This window comes from Heterocephalus glaber, unplaced genomic scaffold, assembly GCF_053883595.1.
Source record: "Heterocephalus glaber isolate CG9 unplaced genomic scaffold, H.glaber_assembly_v1.0 deba00001579, whole genome shotgun sequence".
Classification (NCBI taxonomy): domain Eukaryota; kingdom Metazoa; phylum Chordata; class Mammalia; order Rodentia; family Bathyergidae; genus Heterocephalus; species Heterocephalus glaber.
In genome coordinates this window covers 9,623,004-9,642,007 of record NW_028258360.1, presented here as the reverse complement: position 1 = coordinate 9,642,007, position 19,004 = coordinate 9,623,004, and the positions used below count along the sequence as shown (strand labels likewise).

The 19,004-nt window shown below is 56.7% G+C and overlaps 1 protein-coding gene across 1 annotated transcript in view; it reads right to left on the bottom strand.

Annotated features, from left to right (window-relative positions):
- Col4a2 (collagen type IV alpha 2 chain) overlaps window positions 1-19,004 on the bottom strand; it is a 117,599-nt gene that overhangs the window by 22,246 nt on the left and 76,349 nt on the right. The window contains exons 7-21 of the mRNA XM_087193120.1: window positions 16,764-16,880; window positions 15,355-15,426; window positions 14,967-15,002; window positions 14,796-14,858; window positions 13,460-13,495; window positions 11,636-11,677; window positions 10,721-10,819; window positions 9,128-9,163; window positions 8,623-8,673; window positions 7,598-7,642; window positions 4,978-5,031; window positions 4,583-4,649; window positions 3,498-3,617; window positions 3,020-3,169; window positions 70-162 (exon numbers count right to left, since the gene is read on the bottom strand). Coding sequence (XP_087049246.1) covers window positions 70-162; window positions 3,020-3,169; window positions 3,498-3,617; window positions 4,583-4,649; window positions 4,978-5,031; window positions 7,598-7,642; window positions 8,623-8,673; window positions 9,128-9,163; window positions 10,721-10,819; window positions 11,636-11,677; window positions 13,460-13,495; window positions 14,796-14,858; window positions 14,967-15,002; window positions 15,355-15,426; window positions 16,764-16,880 — 1,081 coding nt within the window. The remainder of the gene's footprint in view (window positions 1-69; window positions 163-3,019; window positions 3,170-3,497; window positions 3,618-4,582; window positions 4,650-4,977; window positions 5,032-7,597; window positions 7,643-8,622; window positions 8,674-9,127; window positions 9,164-10,720; window positions 10,820-11,635; window positions 11,678-13,459; window positions 13,496-14,795; window positions 14,859-14,966; window positions 15,003-15,354; window positions 15,427-16,763; window positions 16,881-19,004) is intronic.

The following is a 19,004-nucleotide window of genomic DNA, read 5'->3' as shown; positions in this document are numbered from 1 at the left end:
CCTGGGGTTGGGGTGCTGACAGGTACTGGGGTGCCACTTCCCCGCTCCCCACCTCTGGCGGCTCCTCACCTTTGCGTCCTTTCTGTCCATTCACCCCCGGGGTGCCCGGAAGCCCGGCGTAGCCCCGGCTCCCCTGTGCTCCTTTGAGGCCGAACAGGAAGCCTAAAGAGACGCACGGGACAGGCTTCAGTGTGTCGCCCGAGCCCGCAGTCCCCCAGCGACCCAGAAACCCCGAAGCCTGCAGGCTGGTGGGTGGAGGGGACGCAAGCAGCCCGGCCCAGTGAGCGCGCCCCGCAGTCACAGCCGCAGGTGCAGCCCGCTCCGCACTTGTCCTCCACTCCTGCCCACGCGCTCTCTCACCCCCGCGTGTGCACACAGGCTCTTGCGCACACGGGTTTGGTGTCATTCACCTGGGTCCCTGTGACTCCCAGGGCCAGGCTCTGGCCTCACTGGGCCCGGAGCCCCCTCCCCTCCGAGGACCAGCTGGCTCCCGGGAGTCTGGGGACGGCGACCTTGGGGAGCAGTGCCCTCTGGTGGCGGCCACCGGTCACGCAGTCCGCTCGCCCGGCCACAGCCAGCAGCGCTGTGGCTCCAGTGAGCGCACAAAAGCCATGCATGAAAGCCCGAGGCCTGCTCTGGTGGGAGTGGGGCGTAGCTGTGCGGAGGAGCGGAGAAGCGAAGCCGGATTTAAAGACTGCGCCGCGCTTGGGAACGGGAGGTCTGCGGGCTCCTTGGGGAGGACGGAGGAGCACCGCCCCATGTCTTCTGGTGTCTCCAGACATTGGGACCCAGACGTGGACGCCAGCTCGGGGTCGGTGGATGTCGTGTGTCTCCCTGCGCCCTGGCTCTTCCCTTTAATTCATTCATCATTTCAAGCGAACACTACAGAAGGCGGCTGCTTCCGCGTCCTCCACGCGACTTGCACGAAGAGCCCAAGACCAGGACAACACGAGCAGCGCTGACCTTTCCAGCGGCCGCTCGACCCGCGACCTGGCCGGTGGGAGCGGGAGAAAGCACAGCATTTCACCCGGGAAGAAAGGAGACTTCAGGGCCTGGCTGCCCCGGAACCGCGGAAGACTAGGGATTCTGGTTTCCGGCAGCAGCAAGAGGAAGAACAGGATGGGGAGCAGTCAAGGAGAATCCAGCATTTCTGTCCGGAAAAGGCTGAGCTCTGTGGGAGTCGAGACCCCGGCCGGTAATTACGGCTGCACACACCCCGTATGAGGAGTCAGGCGGCCGCCTTTCGCCCAAGAGGCTGCTAGAAGAGGGGAGATCTCATAGGCTGAGAGAAACGCAGATATACACACGAGCATGTGAGGACTTAATGTGCGCACTTTACACATTTGTGGTCGATAAACTTCATCCGGTACCATTCCATCTATTTTATAAATTCGCTCACAAGTCATAATATAGATCAGAAATAAGTGACACTGCTTGCAGTTGACTTAGGTTAGTAAATCACAGATTTACTAGGCAGGGTTTATAAATCGAGATGGTACATGTTTTTGTCTTTATCAAATGGAGTTTAGTTACAGGGATAATGGCTAGGTTAGTTTTCTGTCCCGGTAGCATACTTTTTTTTTTTTTTTTTTTGGTACCGGGGATCAAACTTGGGCCCTTGCGGTTGCCAGGCAGGCGGGAGAACCACTGAGCTAAATCCCCAGCCCGAATGTTTAGATTTTTTTTTTTTGGTACTAGGGATTGATTGAACTCAGGACCTTGCACTTGCAAGGCAAGCGCCGGAACCACTGAGCTAAATCCCCGGCCCCCAGTAGCATACTTTTAAGCTTTCATTTTCAACACACATTCTGTTCCAAAATAGGAAGATCAGTAGACTACTTAGGAAAGACAATGCTCATGGAAACCTGGCCATTTGTCACATTAATAAATAGGACGACAGAACACGTTAAAGCCAATGCTGCTCAAACTACTATTTGGCAAATTCACGATCTAGGGAAATGGGACATGGTTTTTCTAGTTGAAAGAAAATTGGGAAAGCAGCATAATAGTACGTTAAAAATTGACTGTAGAGTACGAAATAGCAATAGGGAAGCGACTGCCGATTCTTTTAGTGGAAGAAACGTGTAGCGATGTACTTCTAGTACCTCTGACCATTTCCCGCTAGAGACGGCAAGGAGAAGTATCTTCCAAAAAGCAGCTTAAACATGGATGTTTGAACTCAATTTAACTGAAATCCCACCCTGTCTATTTCTAAACACAATGCCTTCTTCAAGGAAGCAAATGAGATGAGTGGAAGCCATGCCAGAGGACACAGAAGGGTCACGGGAAAAGCAGAGCCTGCTGGCTCCTGGTCAGTGTTGCCAGGAAGAGCGCAGGCCTGTGCCCACCCAGCCCTGTCCCTGCCTCTGAAGGACTGAGACGTTCTTGTTAGGGAGTTCACAGCATCCAAGCACGGCCGCACAGGCTGAGCTCAAAGCTGGGGTGCGCACCTGTCCCCACCGGCCACGGTACCACGGTAACCAGGAACCACCTAGGGCGGCCCAGGGCTGCAGATCGGGTGGCGCCCTCAGCTGGCCGAGTTCTGAGGCTTCCTGGCCTCAGAGCCAGCCCCACTTCTCATTACAGGAGCGCAGCCGCCCCTCCTTCAGTGTGCTGGGCTGCGGCCAAGGCCCAAGACAGAACCAGTCTGCTGAGAAGTGCTGCTGAGATGAGCAGGGGCTGCGGGCGGGGGGACCCCCTGGTGCCAGAGAAGACACCCGGCCGATGACAGGGGCACCAGGAAGGCGGTGTCAGCTCGCACACCAGCCCAGACGGGGCGTTGAGGAGGCCCCGGGGGCAGCACTGCCTCTCAGCTGGCTGCTGGGCATCAGGGTCCCTGCACCCTGCCCTCGGCCACTAACTTGGGGCTTGCCCTGCAGCCCTGCCAAGCGGACCCAGGGAGCACGCCAGGCCCCATCCACAGCCCCTGGAAAGCTCAGAGCCGATCAGCACAGAAGCCCAAGTGAAATGCAGCCGGCGGGCGCCATCTGCACTCCAAACACCCTTGATCCCCACTCACCATCGGGTCCTGGGGGTCCAGCAGGCCCAGGGGGTCCTGGAGGGCCTGGCCTTCCGTCAGCGCCGGGCGGGCCGGGGTAGCGTGCAGGGATGCCCCGGTCTCCGGTGAAGCCTTTGAGCCCTGTCTCACCGGGCCGGCCTGTCCTGTCACCTGAAAGCCGGCAGGGGTCACAGCGCGTGTGTCTGGTGTGTGGTGTCGCGTCCAGGGGAGGTGAGGCCAGCTGGGTCTGGGGCCCAGGCCAGCCAGCGCCTCGAGGCCCGGCCTCTGCACTGCCTGCCACCTCCCCGAGGCCGTCAGGCTGGGGTGCATGCCTGAGGGCGCTTTGTCTTTCACACCCTCAAAACCCCACAGATAAGACCTGTTTTCCTTCTGCCACTCGGCCTGGGGCAGCATCCACTGAGGACACTGGCTGCCCAGCTCACCCCACCCTGCGGCCCATCGCACTGGCCCTCTGAGCCCTGCAGGACGTGCGCATTACCTTGGTCCACGGAGGGCAGGCCTGGGGGGCCTTGTGGGCCTGGGAGGCCTGGGTCTCCTGGCTCGCCCCTGCTTCCTGGCTCCCCGTGAGCTCCCGGGAATCCTGGGTCCCCTCTGACACCTGGAACACAGAGAATGGGAAGAGAGCTGTGAGGGGCGCTCTCACCTGCTCATGTGTCTGCTAGGACCAGGGTTGCTGTCTGTTCCCAGGGATCCTGTCCCAACACAGGGCCCTCTCAGGAGCCCTCCAGCTTCTTTCTCAGCGTGACATGGACTCCAGACCTCGGAATGTGACTCCGCCACACACCAGCTCTGCAGCAGCCAAAGGTGCTCAAGAAGCAAAGATGGCCATATCCATGTGCCAGAGAGAGGCAATCTACTTAAAAAAATTTTTTGTTTTTGTTTTTGAGACAGGCTCTTGCTAGGTAGTCCAGGGTGGCCTCGAACTCATGGCAATCCTCCTGCCTCAGCCTCCTGAGTGCTGGGATGACAGGGGTGCGCCACCACACCTGGCTAAAGATGCATTTTAAAGCCCTCTGTCTCCCCACTCAGTGCCCAGGCAGAGTGTGGGGGAAAGGGGGGGAGCTGGAGGAATCCCAGGTCCTCCTCTGGGACAGTTTTGAGAAGTATACGAGATGCATCACCAGCATTAATTTCAAAGCCGTGCACCCAAAGCCTCAAGGGGATTTTATTTCCATTTTACCAACATTGCTAACCCTAAGTGAAGCAGAGCCAGTCTCCCACCCCTTCTTAGCAGTTTCAGATTTGGAGGGACCCAGGTCCTGGGGGAGGAGAGACATCCCCAGGGCGCCCACCGGGCTGGGTGGGGTGGGGTCCTGAGCGACATTCTAGATGGCCCAGGGCTCCCTCGAGTGCACAGTGCTGTGCCAGGGGCCAGGTCCGGGCCTCCCGGGACCTTTCCAAACCCCCAGGGAGGGGTGTTCCAGCCTCTGACCCCAAAGAGCGCCTCGGGACACCTTAGTTTTGCCCGGCAAAACCAGTCCAGAAGGTTTCGGGCCCCGTGCACAACAGAAGCAGCGTGCGTGTGCCACCGCGCCCCACAGGAGGGGAGCTGTTCCTACAAACCTTTGGCCAGGGAGGGGTGAGGCGAGTAGGCTGGGGGTCCTGGGGGGCCGGGTTCGCCTAGTTCTCCCTGGAGAAAGAGCAGAAGAGCGTGGGAATGGTTGGGGCTTCTGACATGCACATTTCCACAGCCGCGGCTGAACGTGGACAGCAGTGTGGCAGACAGCTGCTTGGTGGTCCCCTGGATACCCAGGACACTTCCCGCCCTGTGGCTGCAGAGCCCACAGCCTGCCGGTCCCTGTGCGCCCAGGGACCCCAACAGCACGCAGCCAGTCAGCCGCTGCCCGGCTCCTCTGCCCAGGCCGGGTGGCGCTATGCACCACGCTGCGCTGGTGGGGTGGGTGTCCCTTCCCGGGGGTGGCAGGCGCGTCAGAGGAGAAGACGGAGGCACAGGTCACCTTGGATCCCTGGGGTCCGTCGGGGCCTTGGTAGCCGTCCCGGCCTTTGCTTCCCTGCAACAGAGACAAAACATTTTATTTATCTTGACACAACCTCGAGAAGGGACTGTGACAGTGTTATTGAAAGAGTTATGATAAAATTAAGAACAGTTCATCAAACTCTCTTACTGCCCAGGGCACCCAATTTTCTTGTTTTAGACTAAAATATGGCTTTTTAAAGCTCCTTTGCTTACACCAGGAGCCAAAGCCCAAGTAGGGATTTAGCTGTGATGCGTCTCACTTCTCTTTCAGTTTGCAGTGGTTTCCTCCTCTTGTCTTCGGTGTCTTCTTTATTGTTCTTGCTGTAGAAAGTGGAGCACTGATGCTGCCAGTGCCTGAGGTGGCTTCGGTGGCCCCTCTGGGAGCGGTGGAGCCTGTGTACCTGTCCTGTCTGTCCAGAGCTGCTCCTGGAGGCAGCCGGCACTTCCTGTGTGTCACTCTGAGGTCACAACACCACGCCCCACATTAGCGGCCCGAGTGACCCTGGCCAGGTGTTGGCCCCAGGCCCACTGTGAAAACCTCTCCAAGATGGGTTTTGACAATTTCCACTCAGCACCAAACAGGAGCATCAGGGACTCTTAATTTGCAATTGTTTCCTTTAAAATCTCTCACTAGTTTTGCTCAGAATCCCTTGGCCCTCTCGTGAAAGAAGGTCCCTGAACGCAGTGCACCTTGAGGAGTCTGACAGCTCCCAACAGCTTTCTGAAACCCAGACTTTGTCCCCTCTGTGAAGGCCACGTGCAGCCTGGCACCCAAACTCGCTGCCAGCGCGGGCCAACGCTGCAAAGCGTGCTTGGTAGGGTTACTCCACAGGAGCTGAAGTCCACGAGGTGTGGGTGAACCCAGGGTGGCTGCTTGTGGTTGGCGCTGCGTCTTTTTCTCATAACAGGTGGAGGTGAAGACCCAGAAGCAGCCAGTTTTAGGTTTTCAAGGAGCCGGACTGGGAAGTCACCAGGGAGGCAGCGGGAGGGAGCGACGCAGAAACCTCTGCTTCCGGGCGGAGAGCGGCCCACAGGGCTGTGTCTGCAACTCCTCTTGGGCCCAGAGCAGGCACCAGGCTGGGCAGAACCTGGGAGCCACGGAGGAGAGGCCTGGCCCCGAAGAAGCCCTGGCGGCCTGCAGGGGGTGGACGGTGCTGAGGACCCAGCCCAGAACCACAGCCACCACAAAGGCCACCAGGGCCGACTGCTGTCCCCAGCCACAGCCGCCCGCCGAGTGTGATCTCTGCCACGGGTCCATGCACTTCCTGGAGTCCCGAGCAGCTCCCACAGGCACACAGCCAGGGCTTGCAGGCGTCCTGGTCTTTCTCAGAGTCTGGGCTCAGCCGGCCCGAATCGAGGGACTCCTTTGTGCGGTGCAGAAGGTACAGGGATGATAGGGTGGGCAGGCACGTTAGCTAGATGCCTTGGAGGCAGGCAGGCAGGGCCGCTGGCTGTCAGGATGAGTCCAGCTTGGAGCACTGGGAGGATTGGCAGCAGCTCTGACTGCTCCAAGGGCCGGGCACGGATGGATGCTTCTGAGGCAGGGCTTGCTCAGCCCTCTGTCCCCTCAGGACATTTGCACTGTCTTCAGCAGCTGGGATTTGACCTCCCCGTCTCTGGCTGGGCGCAGGGTGGACAGGGTGCTACCTTGGGGTGTTCCTGCCACGGGGAATGGCATGGGAAGTGGTTCACCACGGCAAGGCCTGGTGTCAGATCTGGGGTCCAGGGGCAGGGGTGAGAATCAGACCATCGAGTTTCCAGGAAGCCATCGGGCTGCGCTGCATGGCGTGTGCTCAGACCCAGAACCTGGGGCCCAACAGCTGTGCCCAGAGCCTCCAGAGGGTGGAAGTGGCACGTGAGGGCAAGTCCTCTGGTGCCCCGGACAACGGGGCAGGAAGCCCTGGGGCTCAGCGCCTCTCACCGAGGCCTCCTTGGCTTGGCTCTCACACAGGGCTGAGGCAGGCTGAGCTGGGGTGAAGCTGGCGCTCAGTCCTGTGCCCTGAAGCGCTGCTGAAGGAACAAGGGTGTGGTGCTGCCCCAAGGTGGGCGGGCAGGATGAGGGGCAGAGGAGCTGCATGCAATCACTCCTGTGCACGCAGAGCCACACTTCCTGGGGCCCCAGATCTGAAGCTGCACCCGAGGACTGCTCAAGGACTCCAGGGAGGGAGCTGGGCTGCAGCGGGGAGGCTGGTCGTCTTCGCGTTAGGGTGGAATCCGAGAAGGCAGCAAATGCGGAGGCAGAGCATCATCCGTCCCCTGACACTCACAGCGCACCCAGACTCACAGTGCAGCCTTCGCCTGAAACTCTGTTCTAGAAAAGCCCAAAATCCGCCCGCAGAACACGTGCTGAAAATTATTAACTGGGCTACACTGAACGTGAAATGACGCAGGGGGACGTGTGGGGCAGCAGGAAGCTCCCTAAGAGTGGCCTCGGTGACAGGGCCGTGCAAGGCCCAGTGCGGGGTGAGGACAGGCCCTGGGGAGCCCGGCTGAGTGCGGATGGTCGGGGCGGAGGGCTCCTCGTGCGCTGCAAGCGCAGGGGTCCCACGCTTCCGGTCCCCACCCGGCAGCCATCCCGAGCGGAGCCCCGTACCACCTACCTTCTGTCCTGGGAATCCACGCTCCCCATCTAGGCCAGGAGGTCCCTGGTGGAACAGAAGACAGAAACAATTAACAGCTCACAGAAGCAGCCAGCCTGGCGTCGCCTCGTTCGCTCTGAGGATTCTGAAGAGCAGCAGGCGAGCACAGTGGTCCCCTTGGAAGCCGGCCCCGGCCCGCCCCCATCCGAAGAGCAAGCCGCCCTCTCCAAGAGGGCTGTCCAGGGCACCTGGGACGTGCATTTTCCACAGGAGACAAATCATCTTAACCGCATTTCATACATCTCAGAACTTCCACCCGTAAAGAGGAATGGAGAAAGCACAGGACCATACAGCAGGACAGAAGAGGCGTGCGTTAGGACGCCCTCCTTCCTGCTGTGGAGACCAAACCATGGCTCTGCGGGGTCTGGCGTTCACAGGTCACGGGGCCCTCGGGCTCCCCCTCCTGCCAGGGCTCTGCCCACACCTTGCACTGGGCTGCGCTGGGCCAGGGGGAGCCAGCAGAGGGGCAGGGGGCACCTGGCCCTCAGGGCCGGCCCGGTCCAGGGACATTCTTGGTGACTCTTAGGGCAGCCAGCAGTCAACCGTGTTGAAGACGCTTCAGGCCTTCAGGGACCAGAGGCCGGGCGAGCCGAGGAGCAGGAGCAGTACCTCCGCCTCCTCCACGCTGGGGGCGCCGGTTAGAACCCCAGGACCGGGTGGGTGACGGTTGATTGGGTGCGTGGACCACAGGGGACACAGAGCCCCGGTGGGGGGACGTCCACAGTGGGAGGCTCACGGGGTGGGGTGCAGGCGTTTTGGGGACAACAGGAAATCCCTGTCCTTTCTGCTCCATTTTGCTAGGAACAAAACTGTTCTCATCAAAGAAATGCTATTTAAAAAGCAAAACCAAACCAAACAGCCGGTGCGGTTACAAAATGATGAAGACACATTACCCATGTGTACATTTCCCCAAGATGAATATAATTACCATGTATTGCAAACATATGCTCTTAGAAAAAGGACTTAAACAGTGCAGCGTGGCTTACCCGTGTTCCTGGAAAGCCCATGATCCCTTCTTCTCCCTTGTAGGAAATGCCCTAGGAGAGAGCAAAGGGTGTCAGGGCCACCAGGGTCGCCAGGCCCACTGCAGCTCCCCAGCCGGGCCCAGCATCCTGCACTGGTGACCCCATTCTGGCCCCGGGGAAGCCTCCGTGTGTGCTGGGCTGCCTTTATCAGATGCCCTAGGTCACTGCCACGGCTAACGACAGGGAGAGCTGGAAATAAGCAGCAGGCTGGGGGCGAACGCGGGAGGGCAGAGAGCACCCATCTGCCCAGGGCGAGGCCAGCTGTACCCCCCGAGCCTCACGGCAACTCTAACGCCAGAAAGGGCTGAGCAGCCGGGGTACATGCGGATGACCCGGTTCTCCAGAGCCCTTTCTTGCCCACACAAGTGGACGGGAAACTGAGCCTGCTAAGCGGGCAGTGCAGCCCCCTGCCCCACGAGAACTCGGGGACTGCAGGGCGGGGAAGTGGCTCTGTGATTGGACTTACTTTAAACCCCGGTTCTCCCTGACTGCCCTTTTCACCCTGTGAAGAACACGAAAGATAAGAAATGCTCATTAATTGCAGAACAGTAATAGCTACCAATCCACCCAGGTTTATTTTATTTTTATTTTTTTATTTTTTTGGTACCGGGGATTGAACTCGGGTCCTTGTGCTTGTGCAGCAGGCAGCGAAACCACTGAGCTAAATCCCGGCTCTCACCCAGGTTTATAATAGGAAGTGCAAAGTATTTAATAAGACTTTAAGTAATCTTTTAAATTAATTGCAACCAATGATTCCTAAATTTTGCACCTTCAAAATTAGAATGAGAAAAAAGGATTATTTCTTCCAGACTTTCACAAAATAAATTCTGTCTTAGGGGCTGGGTGTGTGTGTGCGTGTGGCTGGGCCTCTCCCTGAGCCACAGCTGGTTCCTCGCATGGGATCTTCACATGGGTGGTGTCTTTATCTTTGTGTGTCCCACTGTCTGTCCCCGCTGGGAGGGCCAGGCTGGAGAAGAGGCCCTAACCATGGTATTCATTCCAACACAATACACACGTCTGGAAGGTTCTCTGAGTAAGGACGTGTGTGGAACATTCAAATCTCAGCCCGGTGGCTGCAGGAAGCAGTGTCAGTTTCTCTGCTCAGTTCTCTAGGCCAGGTCCTGGGCTCCCCCCCAGGTTGACAGCTGGCTTCCTGTGACTCACGTCTGCCCCCTGCAGGCTGCCGGGAGCCACCCCTCGGGGTTCCAGAGGACATACAGTGGTGCCCTGGACCTTTCCTTCCCCCATCGCTGTCCTGACCCTGGACGGAGGCCCCAGGGCCACCTCGGAATCCACACCTGTCGGTGGTCACCAACTCAGGCCATGGCTGCAGGGTGATTTCCGTCTTGTGACGGTGGCCCTGGCCGCCAATCCTGCCTGTGCCTGAGGTTCCCGCATCCACCGTGACAGACACTGGGGGCTGGGGTCCTGCTCTATGGGGAAATGAGACCTCCATGTTTTTGTGTTGTGTGCGTCCCACACGGCCTCACAGTTACTTGCTGGCTCTCTGAGCCGACGCGACCACCTCCACTTGACCAAGGGACACAGGAGGGCCAGCAGAGCTGACCTGTCCCTGCCAGGAGGGACCGCGGAATGCGAGCTCCACTGCGGACCGGGGTGCATGCTAAAATCACATGGAGCATTGAATGAACATAGGAGAAGCAGGGGAAACTGACCTTGAGCCAGCAAACAAACAAAGCACAGTCAGGTGCTTCATGGAGGAAGGAAAGTGGGTTTTATCTTCCAAATGTAACACTCCACTCAGGTGCCCCAAAATCCTGGCTTTGAGTTATGCTTGGCTCCTTAGCCAGTGTCTACCTCGCAGACTCATACAGAAGGGTAGATTTGAGGTTTTTAGTGGATTCTTGTGTTGCTTTGAGTTCATCACAATTGTGTAAGAGCACAAACTACTGAGGCAATTTCCCTGAATCTAGAGCGATCTGGAAGCATCCAGGATGTTCCAGGGGCTGGCTGTGGGATGTGGCCGTCAGAAGAGACTGAAGACAGTCCGTTGCCCTCTGCCTTTTCGAGTCTAGCTGGGACGCCAGCGCCCTCTTACCTTATACATATCAGGGTGGATGGTGGAGCCGGTGGGAGCAACGATGGGGTGAGTGGTGTCCGATGGGATTCCATTGGGTCCCGGCTGGCCTTGATCACCCTGTGTGTGGGGTGGCAAAGCAGTTGTTTTAGGTGGAAAGGAAGTACAGCAGGACAGCTCATGAGAGCCGCATCTTGGAAGTGGCCTGTGTGTCCGTCAACAGATCAATGGATAAAGGAAATGACTTTTACACACGGTGGAGCACTAGTCTGCCAGAAAGAAGGACAAACCTGAGTCCTGTGTAGGAACATGGATGCGCCTTGAGACATGATGTTAAGTGAAATCAAGCAGATGCACAAGCTTAAATATGGCATGGCTTCTTTTATATGAGAAACCCAAAGCATAAATAAAATTAAGAGATAGGTAACAGGAAACAGGGAAGTGGATTTTTTGCAAATGGGAAGAGGACCAGAAGATGGAGGAGGAGGACGTGCAGTGAATTGGGATGTGTCAGGTACACGCACGGATTCTCCATATGAATGGGATCGGTGTGTTCTGCAAGTGTGTATTCATAAAAACAGAGATAAAAATAAATGTTGAGAAAGGTACACAACTTGATAACATCACCATCCCCCCACAAGGCTGCTGTTTTAGTTTTTGTGCATATCAGCACATGTACACCCATCTTGTCCCACGGTAACTGTCACGTGACAAATCAGCACCAGACAAAGTGAGTATAATAAAGCTTCCTGCCCACACCCCCAGTGCCAGCTCAGACCTGATGCGAAGCAGTGCCCGGCGTGACCTTCTGACTCACAACTGTCCCTGCAGGGTCCCGAACCTGTCCCCCTGCCTGCCTGTGACCCCTGCCCTCCACACAGATCTGGGAATCGCGCACCCTGCCGGCTGCCCAGAGAATCCACAGGGTTTCCTTACCTTTTCCCCCTTTTCTCCATAAAAACCAAGTCCTCTGTTGCCCTGGAAAGGTAAATGGCTTCTGTGAGTTTTTAAAAGGCTCACAGTAAAATACAATTACTCTTTTAGGAAAAAGCCCCAGGCCCCCTGTGCCTGACATCACTGAGCCCCACACCCCCGGCTGGACGTGGCCAGGCCCTGTGTGAAGGCCTCAGGTAGACCCTGAGGCTCGCCCCTTGCGGTGAGCTGGCCCTCCGCTCTGCTTGGCCGGGGTCCGGGCCCGCCCCTCTCCTCCCCGAGTCCGCCCCTGACAGCCACACTGCATTTCCCTTCTTCTCCCCTTGATAACATCACCCAAATCGCACAGAAACATTTCCTATGTCTTGGGTGATTTTGGGGGATTTAAAATCAATCCAAATGTGGCGATTTGGGCAATTCCTTGGCTTCAATCGAGCCTTTCTTCCTCCTCCTGCCTAGGAGGCAGGACCGCCCCACAACCCACGTGGGGACAGACTTCCAAGGCGTGGGGCTCTTCCCAGGCCTCTACTCCCACGGTGGGACAGGCTCACGTGCGGCCCTCCAGACTTCTCTCTGCAGCCCGCCGCCGGCCTCCACCCGTGTGTGCGGCAGGAAAAACAAAGCCTTTCATTAAGCTTTGGTTTTGGTTCTTTCCCACCTGGCTGGGAGCTGCAGTCAAAGCCCTGAGCAGCGGCCTCGCCAGAGGAGGAGGCCATGGGGCCCCGACTCTCCCTCTCCCTCCCACGCGGCTGTCAAGGCCACCAGGAAGCGACTGTTTGGTTTGCGGCGGGGCAGCCAGGGAGATCTGAGGCCGTTGCTCCGGCTGCCTCAGTGTCCCGGAAGCCCTGCTGTGGGAGGGGAAGGGGCCTGCAGACCCCGGGAGGGCGGCAGCTGCGGTCCCCTCCAAAGGGGGGCAGCGTGGCTCCCAGACTTCCTGCAGGCCAGGCTGAGCAAACCCCTGTCAGCACCATCTGTCCGGCCTCCTGGGGCACCGTGAACCCCAGTTCTGTCCGCTACGTTTCTGGCAAACCAGCTGTGCAGCTGTGCTTCCCCCCAGCCAGCCACCCCGAGGCAAGCAGCCCAGCGCGGGCCGGGAGTCGGCCTCAGGCTCCAGCAGGACCCGACCACATCCAGGTAAGACGAGCGTCTGCGTCTCCCCACGACAGATAAGGCTGCATCCCACCCATTCACAGGAGATGGACACCAGCTGTCCCCACACTGATCTATGCTACTTATTCCTCGTTGCTCTTATTTTGAGACAGGGTCTCGCCATGTAGTTCAGGCTGGCCTTGAACTTACTATGTAGCCTAGGCTGGCTTTGAACTCATGGAGATCGTCCTGCCTCAGCCTCTTCAGTGTTGTGATTATAGGCAGGTGCCACCACACACATATTGAAAATGGAACACTTTCCTTTTTCTTTCTTTCTTTTTTTTCGGTTTTTGATTTTTGAGACAGAGTGTGGCTATGTAGTTCGGATTGAACTCACTATGTAGCACAGGCTGGCCTCAGGCTCCCAACTGCTGGGATTAGAGGCATGTGCCACCATGCCTGGATTTTTTTGAAAATGCTACATTTCCAATCAAACATTCATTGGAGTGATTTTTCAGACAGCAACAGGAATGTGCTGGCTGCCTGGCACACAACGCCTCTTGACTGGGACAGCCACACGCTCCCCTGGACCTAGGCTCGCGGGCAACCACTGAGCCTCAAACACCGTGAACGGCCTCTCGCCAGAGTCTAGACAACACACAGCTGTCAGCTGCGCAGTCATCGGGTAGAAACGTGCACACAGCCCAGCCCCTCCGCACCTCGGCCCCCAATACTCACCGGCTCTCCTTTCGGCCCGGGGGGTCCGGGGGGGCCCTGCACAAACACAGACACATTGCAGACATCTGCCAGGGGCCCTGGAAAGCCATTTGCTGCCATCTAGGACACCACGGCCCGGGGATGAGGCAGGACGGCGGGGTCACCAGTTCTAGCTGCTGGGCAGAATGGCTCTTCCCAGTCCACTTGGGTGTGCCTGGGCCTGGATGTTACCGTGGCCTTGCTGCGCCCTCTGGGTCCCTGCCCTGTGGCTTTGCCATAGCCCCGATCCCTCTGGGCTCCACAGACACCGTGTGGCAGGGTTCGGAGGTGGGTGGGCCCCAGACGCTCTGGGAAGATTTAATCTACAGAGCAGCGCTCCGGTACTGGTACCGGGCGACACAGCGAGCAGGCGGTGGGGCTCACGCTGTCAGAGCAGCCACACGGCCTGCTCCAGATTTCCCTGTGCTGTGTCCCTTAAAGAGTCAAACTCCAAGTCCCGAGGGCCGGCATTAGGAGGAAGCCGGCCACCAGGTGCAATGCCGGGCAAAGGCGTGTCCTGTGTCCTTCCGCCTGGGCGACTCTGCCCCTCACAGACGGGGCTCCTTGGGGAAATGGTTCTGCGGCACCAAGGAAGTTTGCTTTGCAAAAGAAGACTGCCATTCATGCCATTTTCTCTCAGGGTCTGTCAGGAGCGGGCACAGCCTCCGGGACCCCCTGTCCCAGTCTGGGGCTCTCTCACCTCCGGCCAGAACCTTGCCTATGCCAGGCCCATTTGTCTCACTGCTAACACGGAGAAGCGGTGCATCCGCAGCCTTCTCACGGTGGCCTGGGCCTGTGTGGGGCCCGGGGTTGCAGTGGCCCCTTCTTTCCCAGCAGCTCCCCTCATCCTAGCTGGGGCCCCTCTGGTGGCCGGGCCGGGTGTGATGCTGCCTGCCCCTGGGCCATGCCCGTGAGACTCACTGCAATGGCTGAGGCCAGGGCTCCACGGTCTTCCCACTAACGGCCCTGCCCAGGAGGAGCCCAGGTCCCCCAGTGACCTGTGGGACCTTCCTGCTCTGCCCAGTGGTGATGGCCTTTGTTGCATGGCTGGGTGTGGGTCCAGGTCCTCAGGCCTGGGAGGCACAGCCAGAACCGAGGCCGAATTAGGTGTGGCTGGCTGTGAGCCAGCGACCGTGACCCGGAGTCCTCTCCGAGCCCTTAGCACGGCAGCAGGGCACGGAGAAAGGCCTGCTCTGTCCTGGAGGTGCCACAGGAGCCCTCGGACATGGCTGCTCTGCAGAGCTTTCCTGCCCCAGCAGGTGAGCAGCGGCATCTGCGGATGACCTGGCCCCAAAGCCTGTGGGCTCGTGGTACTCACCGGTCTTCCTGGGGCTCCGACTGGACCCATTGGCCCCATGGGCCCAGGGCGGCCGGGAGGGCCCTGTGGACAGGAAATGAGGCTGTGTTGAGAGGAGGGGCAGCCCTGAGCGTGGGGTTCTGAAGTCCTAAACATCCCACCTGGATGACTTCTAATCAAAATCAAACTCACCTGGAAGCCAACCAGCCCAGGCTCTCCGGGTTCGCCCTGCAGAGAGGAGACAATGGTTCAGAGTGAGTACCTCTAAGCACCTTTAGATTTGGCTTCATTTTGCTGCAGAGTTGGAGACAGCATATGGGACATACCAGGCCATCAAGACTCGGTGATCTTATGTTCAACTTGGGGCTTGGGGCACCATAAACACAGGAAAGGGTGCGCCCCCAACTAATGCAGAATCGCAAACGTCCCGGATGGAAATGATGAGTTCACATAAATTACAACTTTGGATTGTTCCATTATTCCAAGAATTCCTTTACCAACTCGTCCCCATACAGAGAGCTCACGAGGTCGGGAATTTACATGGGACTCTCAGTTCTGCCTCCCACCACCAGCCACATACCCTGTATCTGTCTTGGTCCTCTCTGGACAGTGCATAAGGTTCGCCTTTCTGCCCCTTGGGTCCTGGGGGCCCCTAAATTAGCAGGTATTTCATAAAAAGAGAAACACAAGAAAGTCCATTAATAGTCAGTGTAGGACAACTAGGCAGCAGTCTTTGTAGCCAATGCCTAACTGTTCCCATGGCTCCACATCATCCTGAACACCAACCCCTAGATTCAGTTCCAAGAGTGAGTTCAGTTCCAAGGTTCAGTTACTGATTTCATATTCACTCAACAGTGTCTTTTCCTCAGAGTTACAATGGAAATGCTTTATGGGATTTAGCTTAGTTCCAAAAACCCAAATGAAGCCCCTCCAAACTTGTCTTCTAGCATATCATTATGTTATTTTTCTTTGGAATAAAATTAGGTGCTGTCTTTGGCATTAGTGTTCTAACACTATGAAGGCACATTTTCGAGGGGGGGATACTGGGCCAGTCTTTAAAACTGGAATTGTGTTAAATACAGACAGTACGTACATACACATATCTATGTATGAACGTCTTTCAATACCTGCTTATACCATCAATTTTAAAGTAATGGAGACAACTCTTGGTTATGAAATTTAGAACTGGGAATGATGAGCTGATTAAAAAGCTGAACCACAAAGAAATCACCAGTGGAAGGGAGAGGTGGGACCGAGTTGCTAGAGAAATAAATTCTTTGCAGGGTGAAGAGCAGGAAGCTGTCCCTGGCTTCCTTCTACCTTAGAATGTTTTTTAAAAAAGAAAAGTCTTAATTAAAAATTTTTTTGGAGCATAACCCCGAATTTGGAAGCTTTTCACAGTAAGAAGGCAGCAACATACTGCAAAAATGTCAGAGGTGGTCTGTGCAAAGACCTAAATAATGAACTGGACTATAAAGTTGCTAATCACTGTTTATAAAAGTTCTTCCCTGAAAAGCGCAGGCCCAGGTGCACCTGCCTCCCTGTAAGGAGGGAGAGCCTGACCTCCTTGAAGGACACAAAGGCTGGTTCATCGGACAGAGATGGGGACTAACAGGCAACGGCCTCAAGGTTCCCACAGGAGGACAGGAAGGGGCTCTCAGGAGAAGGTGGGCAGAGCATCGTAGACAGAACCCACCAGCTTCTACCTCATGCTTAGGAAAGAATGTGGCCCCTCGAACCCAGGGCCAGGAGGCCCCGAGCACTTCAGGGAAGCACAGGAGGGGCTGAGGCTCTGCCCACCACGGTGAGAGGGGTCCCCAGCGGGTGCCCGAGGCAGCCGTCCTGCCCTCCGGGGGGCTCTCCAGGACACTGCCCTCCAGCAGCCCGGCCTGGGGGTTGGGGGCAGAGGCCACAGCAGCTCTCCTGCATGTGTGCAGATGGTGCCCACTCAACTCCTGGCTACACGAACCCACCCTGCGCCCCACTCACGAATGTGCCAGGGAAGCCTTCCGAGCCGGAGGGGCCTTGCGGGCCTGTGTCACCCCTGGTCCCGTTGCAGCCGTCGTAGCCCGGCCTCCCTCTGGGCCCACCCTGGCCCGGATATCCCTGGGAAAGGGAAAAGCAGGTGAGGCTTCCAGCCCACATGGGTTGCTGGTTTGCACGTAACTGTGCCACGTCACAGTTGCCTACGTTCAAGGAGGCCATGGCCACGCAGGAGTCCAAGGAACAGGACTCGGACATGGACGAGGAAGCAGTAGAAGATTAGACAAGGGCCTGCAGGGGACGCTCAGGGCCACCTGCCTGGCTCTCAGGGTGGCTGTCATGCCCGAGCGGCGTGCAAGGGCACCTCCTGAACTTCCACAGAGGACCCCAGGCGCTGTGGGCGGTTTCCAGTCACGCCGACTAAGTTTCAGGCCGTGAGCAAGGGACCTGTGTCCTAAGCAGACCCCAGAGGGCGTCACACCCCTGGGGTGATTCTGTCCCCTGCTCTGCCACACGCAGAACTGAGTTGTTCCCAGCTGTTCTCTTTGGGAAGAGAACTTCGAGGTATGAGTACGAAGTATGTGTTCTGAGATGTTGGCAGGAGCCAGAGTGGCCCAGGCAGATATGCAGACACCTCCACTGCATGAATTTGGGTCCAGAAGGCACAGCGGGGCAAGGCTGGTAATCTACAGCGTATGTGCGACGTGACTGCAGCCTGCGCTGGTTTTCCGTTCTTCAGGCGACAGATTCTGAAGTCTATGCTTTCAGTTGTGCAATTTCTTTGAAGCTTGGATTTCTTGATAACATTCCAGAAAGATTTTCCAGACCAGTTAAGATGTCTTTTAGATTTCCTTTGAGAATTCTGGAAAATTTCAAGAGCAACGAATACACCCTATACACAGTGCCTTGTGGCCCAGATGGTATTAAGAAATACAAGGAGGAAAGTGGAATTCTTTGATTCGCACAAGTTTTTGCTTCAGATGCTGGAAGCCACTGCTTTGAAGTGTTTCTGTCAGGCAGGGAGGTGCTGGTGAGTCAGAGAAACCCCCGTTGCGCCTGTAAATCTGTTAATGCAGCCAAACCTATTAGCAGAGCCAGCTATTGATGACCCTAAAATAAAGACACCAGGACCTTTTCTAAAAGCCAGTCTTTCAGCTTCAGCCCACGAAAACAGCTCTCTGAATTCTGGTCAGATCTTCTGTGTAGGATGCTGCTTTTGCCTAAAATGTACCCTCACTTTCTTTGTTCTCTTCCTGGAGTATCTGCCTGCAGTTTCTCGTCGGAAGTGAACTACGTCACCTGCAATAATCACATACCACTCTGATCTGAGCTTGAAATTGGGCTTCTGAGAAAGACTTGTATCAAGCTAAGTGCGCACGTGAGATCTCTCAACATGGAATTCCAGGGGCCGGGGATTTAGCTCAGTGGTTTCGCCGCCTGCTACGCAAGTGCAAGGACCAGAGTTCGATCCCCGGTACCAAACAAAAACATGGAATTCCATACGTGTCTACAAGATGTACTGCAAGCGTTTCCTGTGTATCACTTTCCACGCCATCTAAAAGGCTAAAGTTACAAGGGTCACCCAATTCCACATCGGGGAGCTGACTAGTCATGACAGTGATGTCAGTCAACTAGTTGGAGCAGCACCGCCATCTCGTAGAAACAGTCTGCTCCCTCACTGGCGAACTGTCTGCTTCCGAATCAAAGGAGTTCAGGGCAGAAACAGGAATGAAAGGAGGGGCAGATCAGTTTCCATTTTTATCAAAATAATATCACCTTAGGGTTTTGAGTTTCCAAGGACGACCAGTGGACAGTCCAGAGTCGAAACGACGTTTAAAAGTGGGTGACTTAGTTTTAGGCCACCTTTAGGAAAATCCTCCACTATTTCTTTATCCCATGCCTCAGCACCCCAGCAGGACAGTGGTTTCCCTCTGTTCCTGGTTGCGTGTCATGACCGAGGGTCCGCCTGAGCCCGCCAGAAGGTGACACCCAGGTCCCGGCCACAGAGGTCGTGGTAAACATGACCTCTTTCCTCTTCTCTGCTTCCTTCTACTCTTCTGGACGTCCCCTCGTGTGAGGCAGGCGCGAACTCTTCTGTTAGCTCGCTGCTCATTCCCTGAGTGTGCACACGCACTTGAGTGTGTGTGCATGTGTGGGTGCGGTGTGATGTTCGTGCATGCGTGTGCATGCATGGGCACATGTGCACACACATGTATGGCAATGGGAAGACACGTGTGCAGGTTAAGG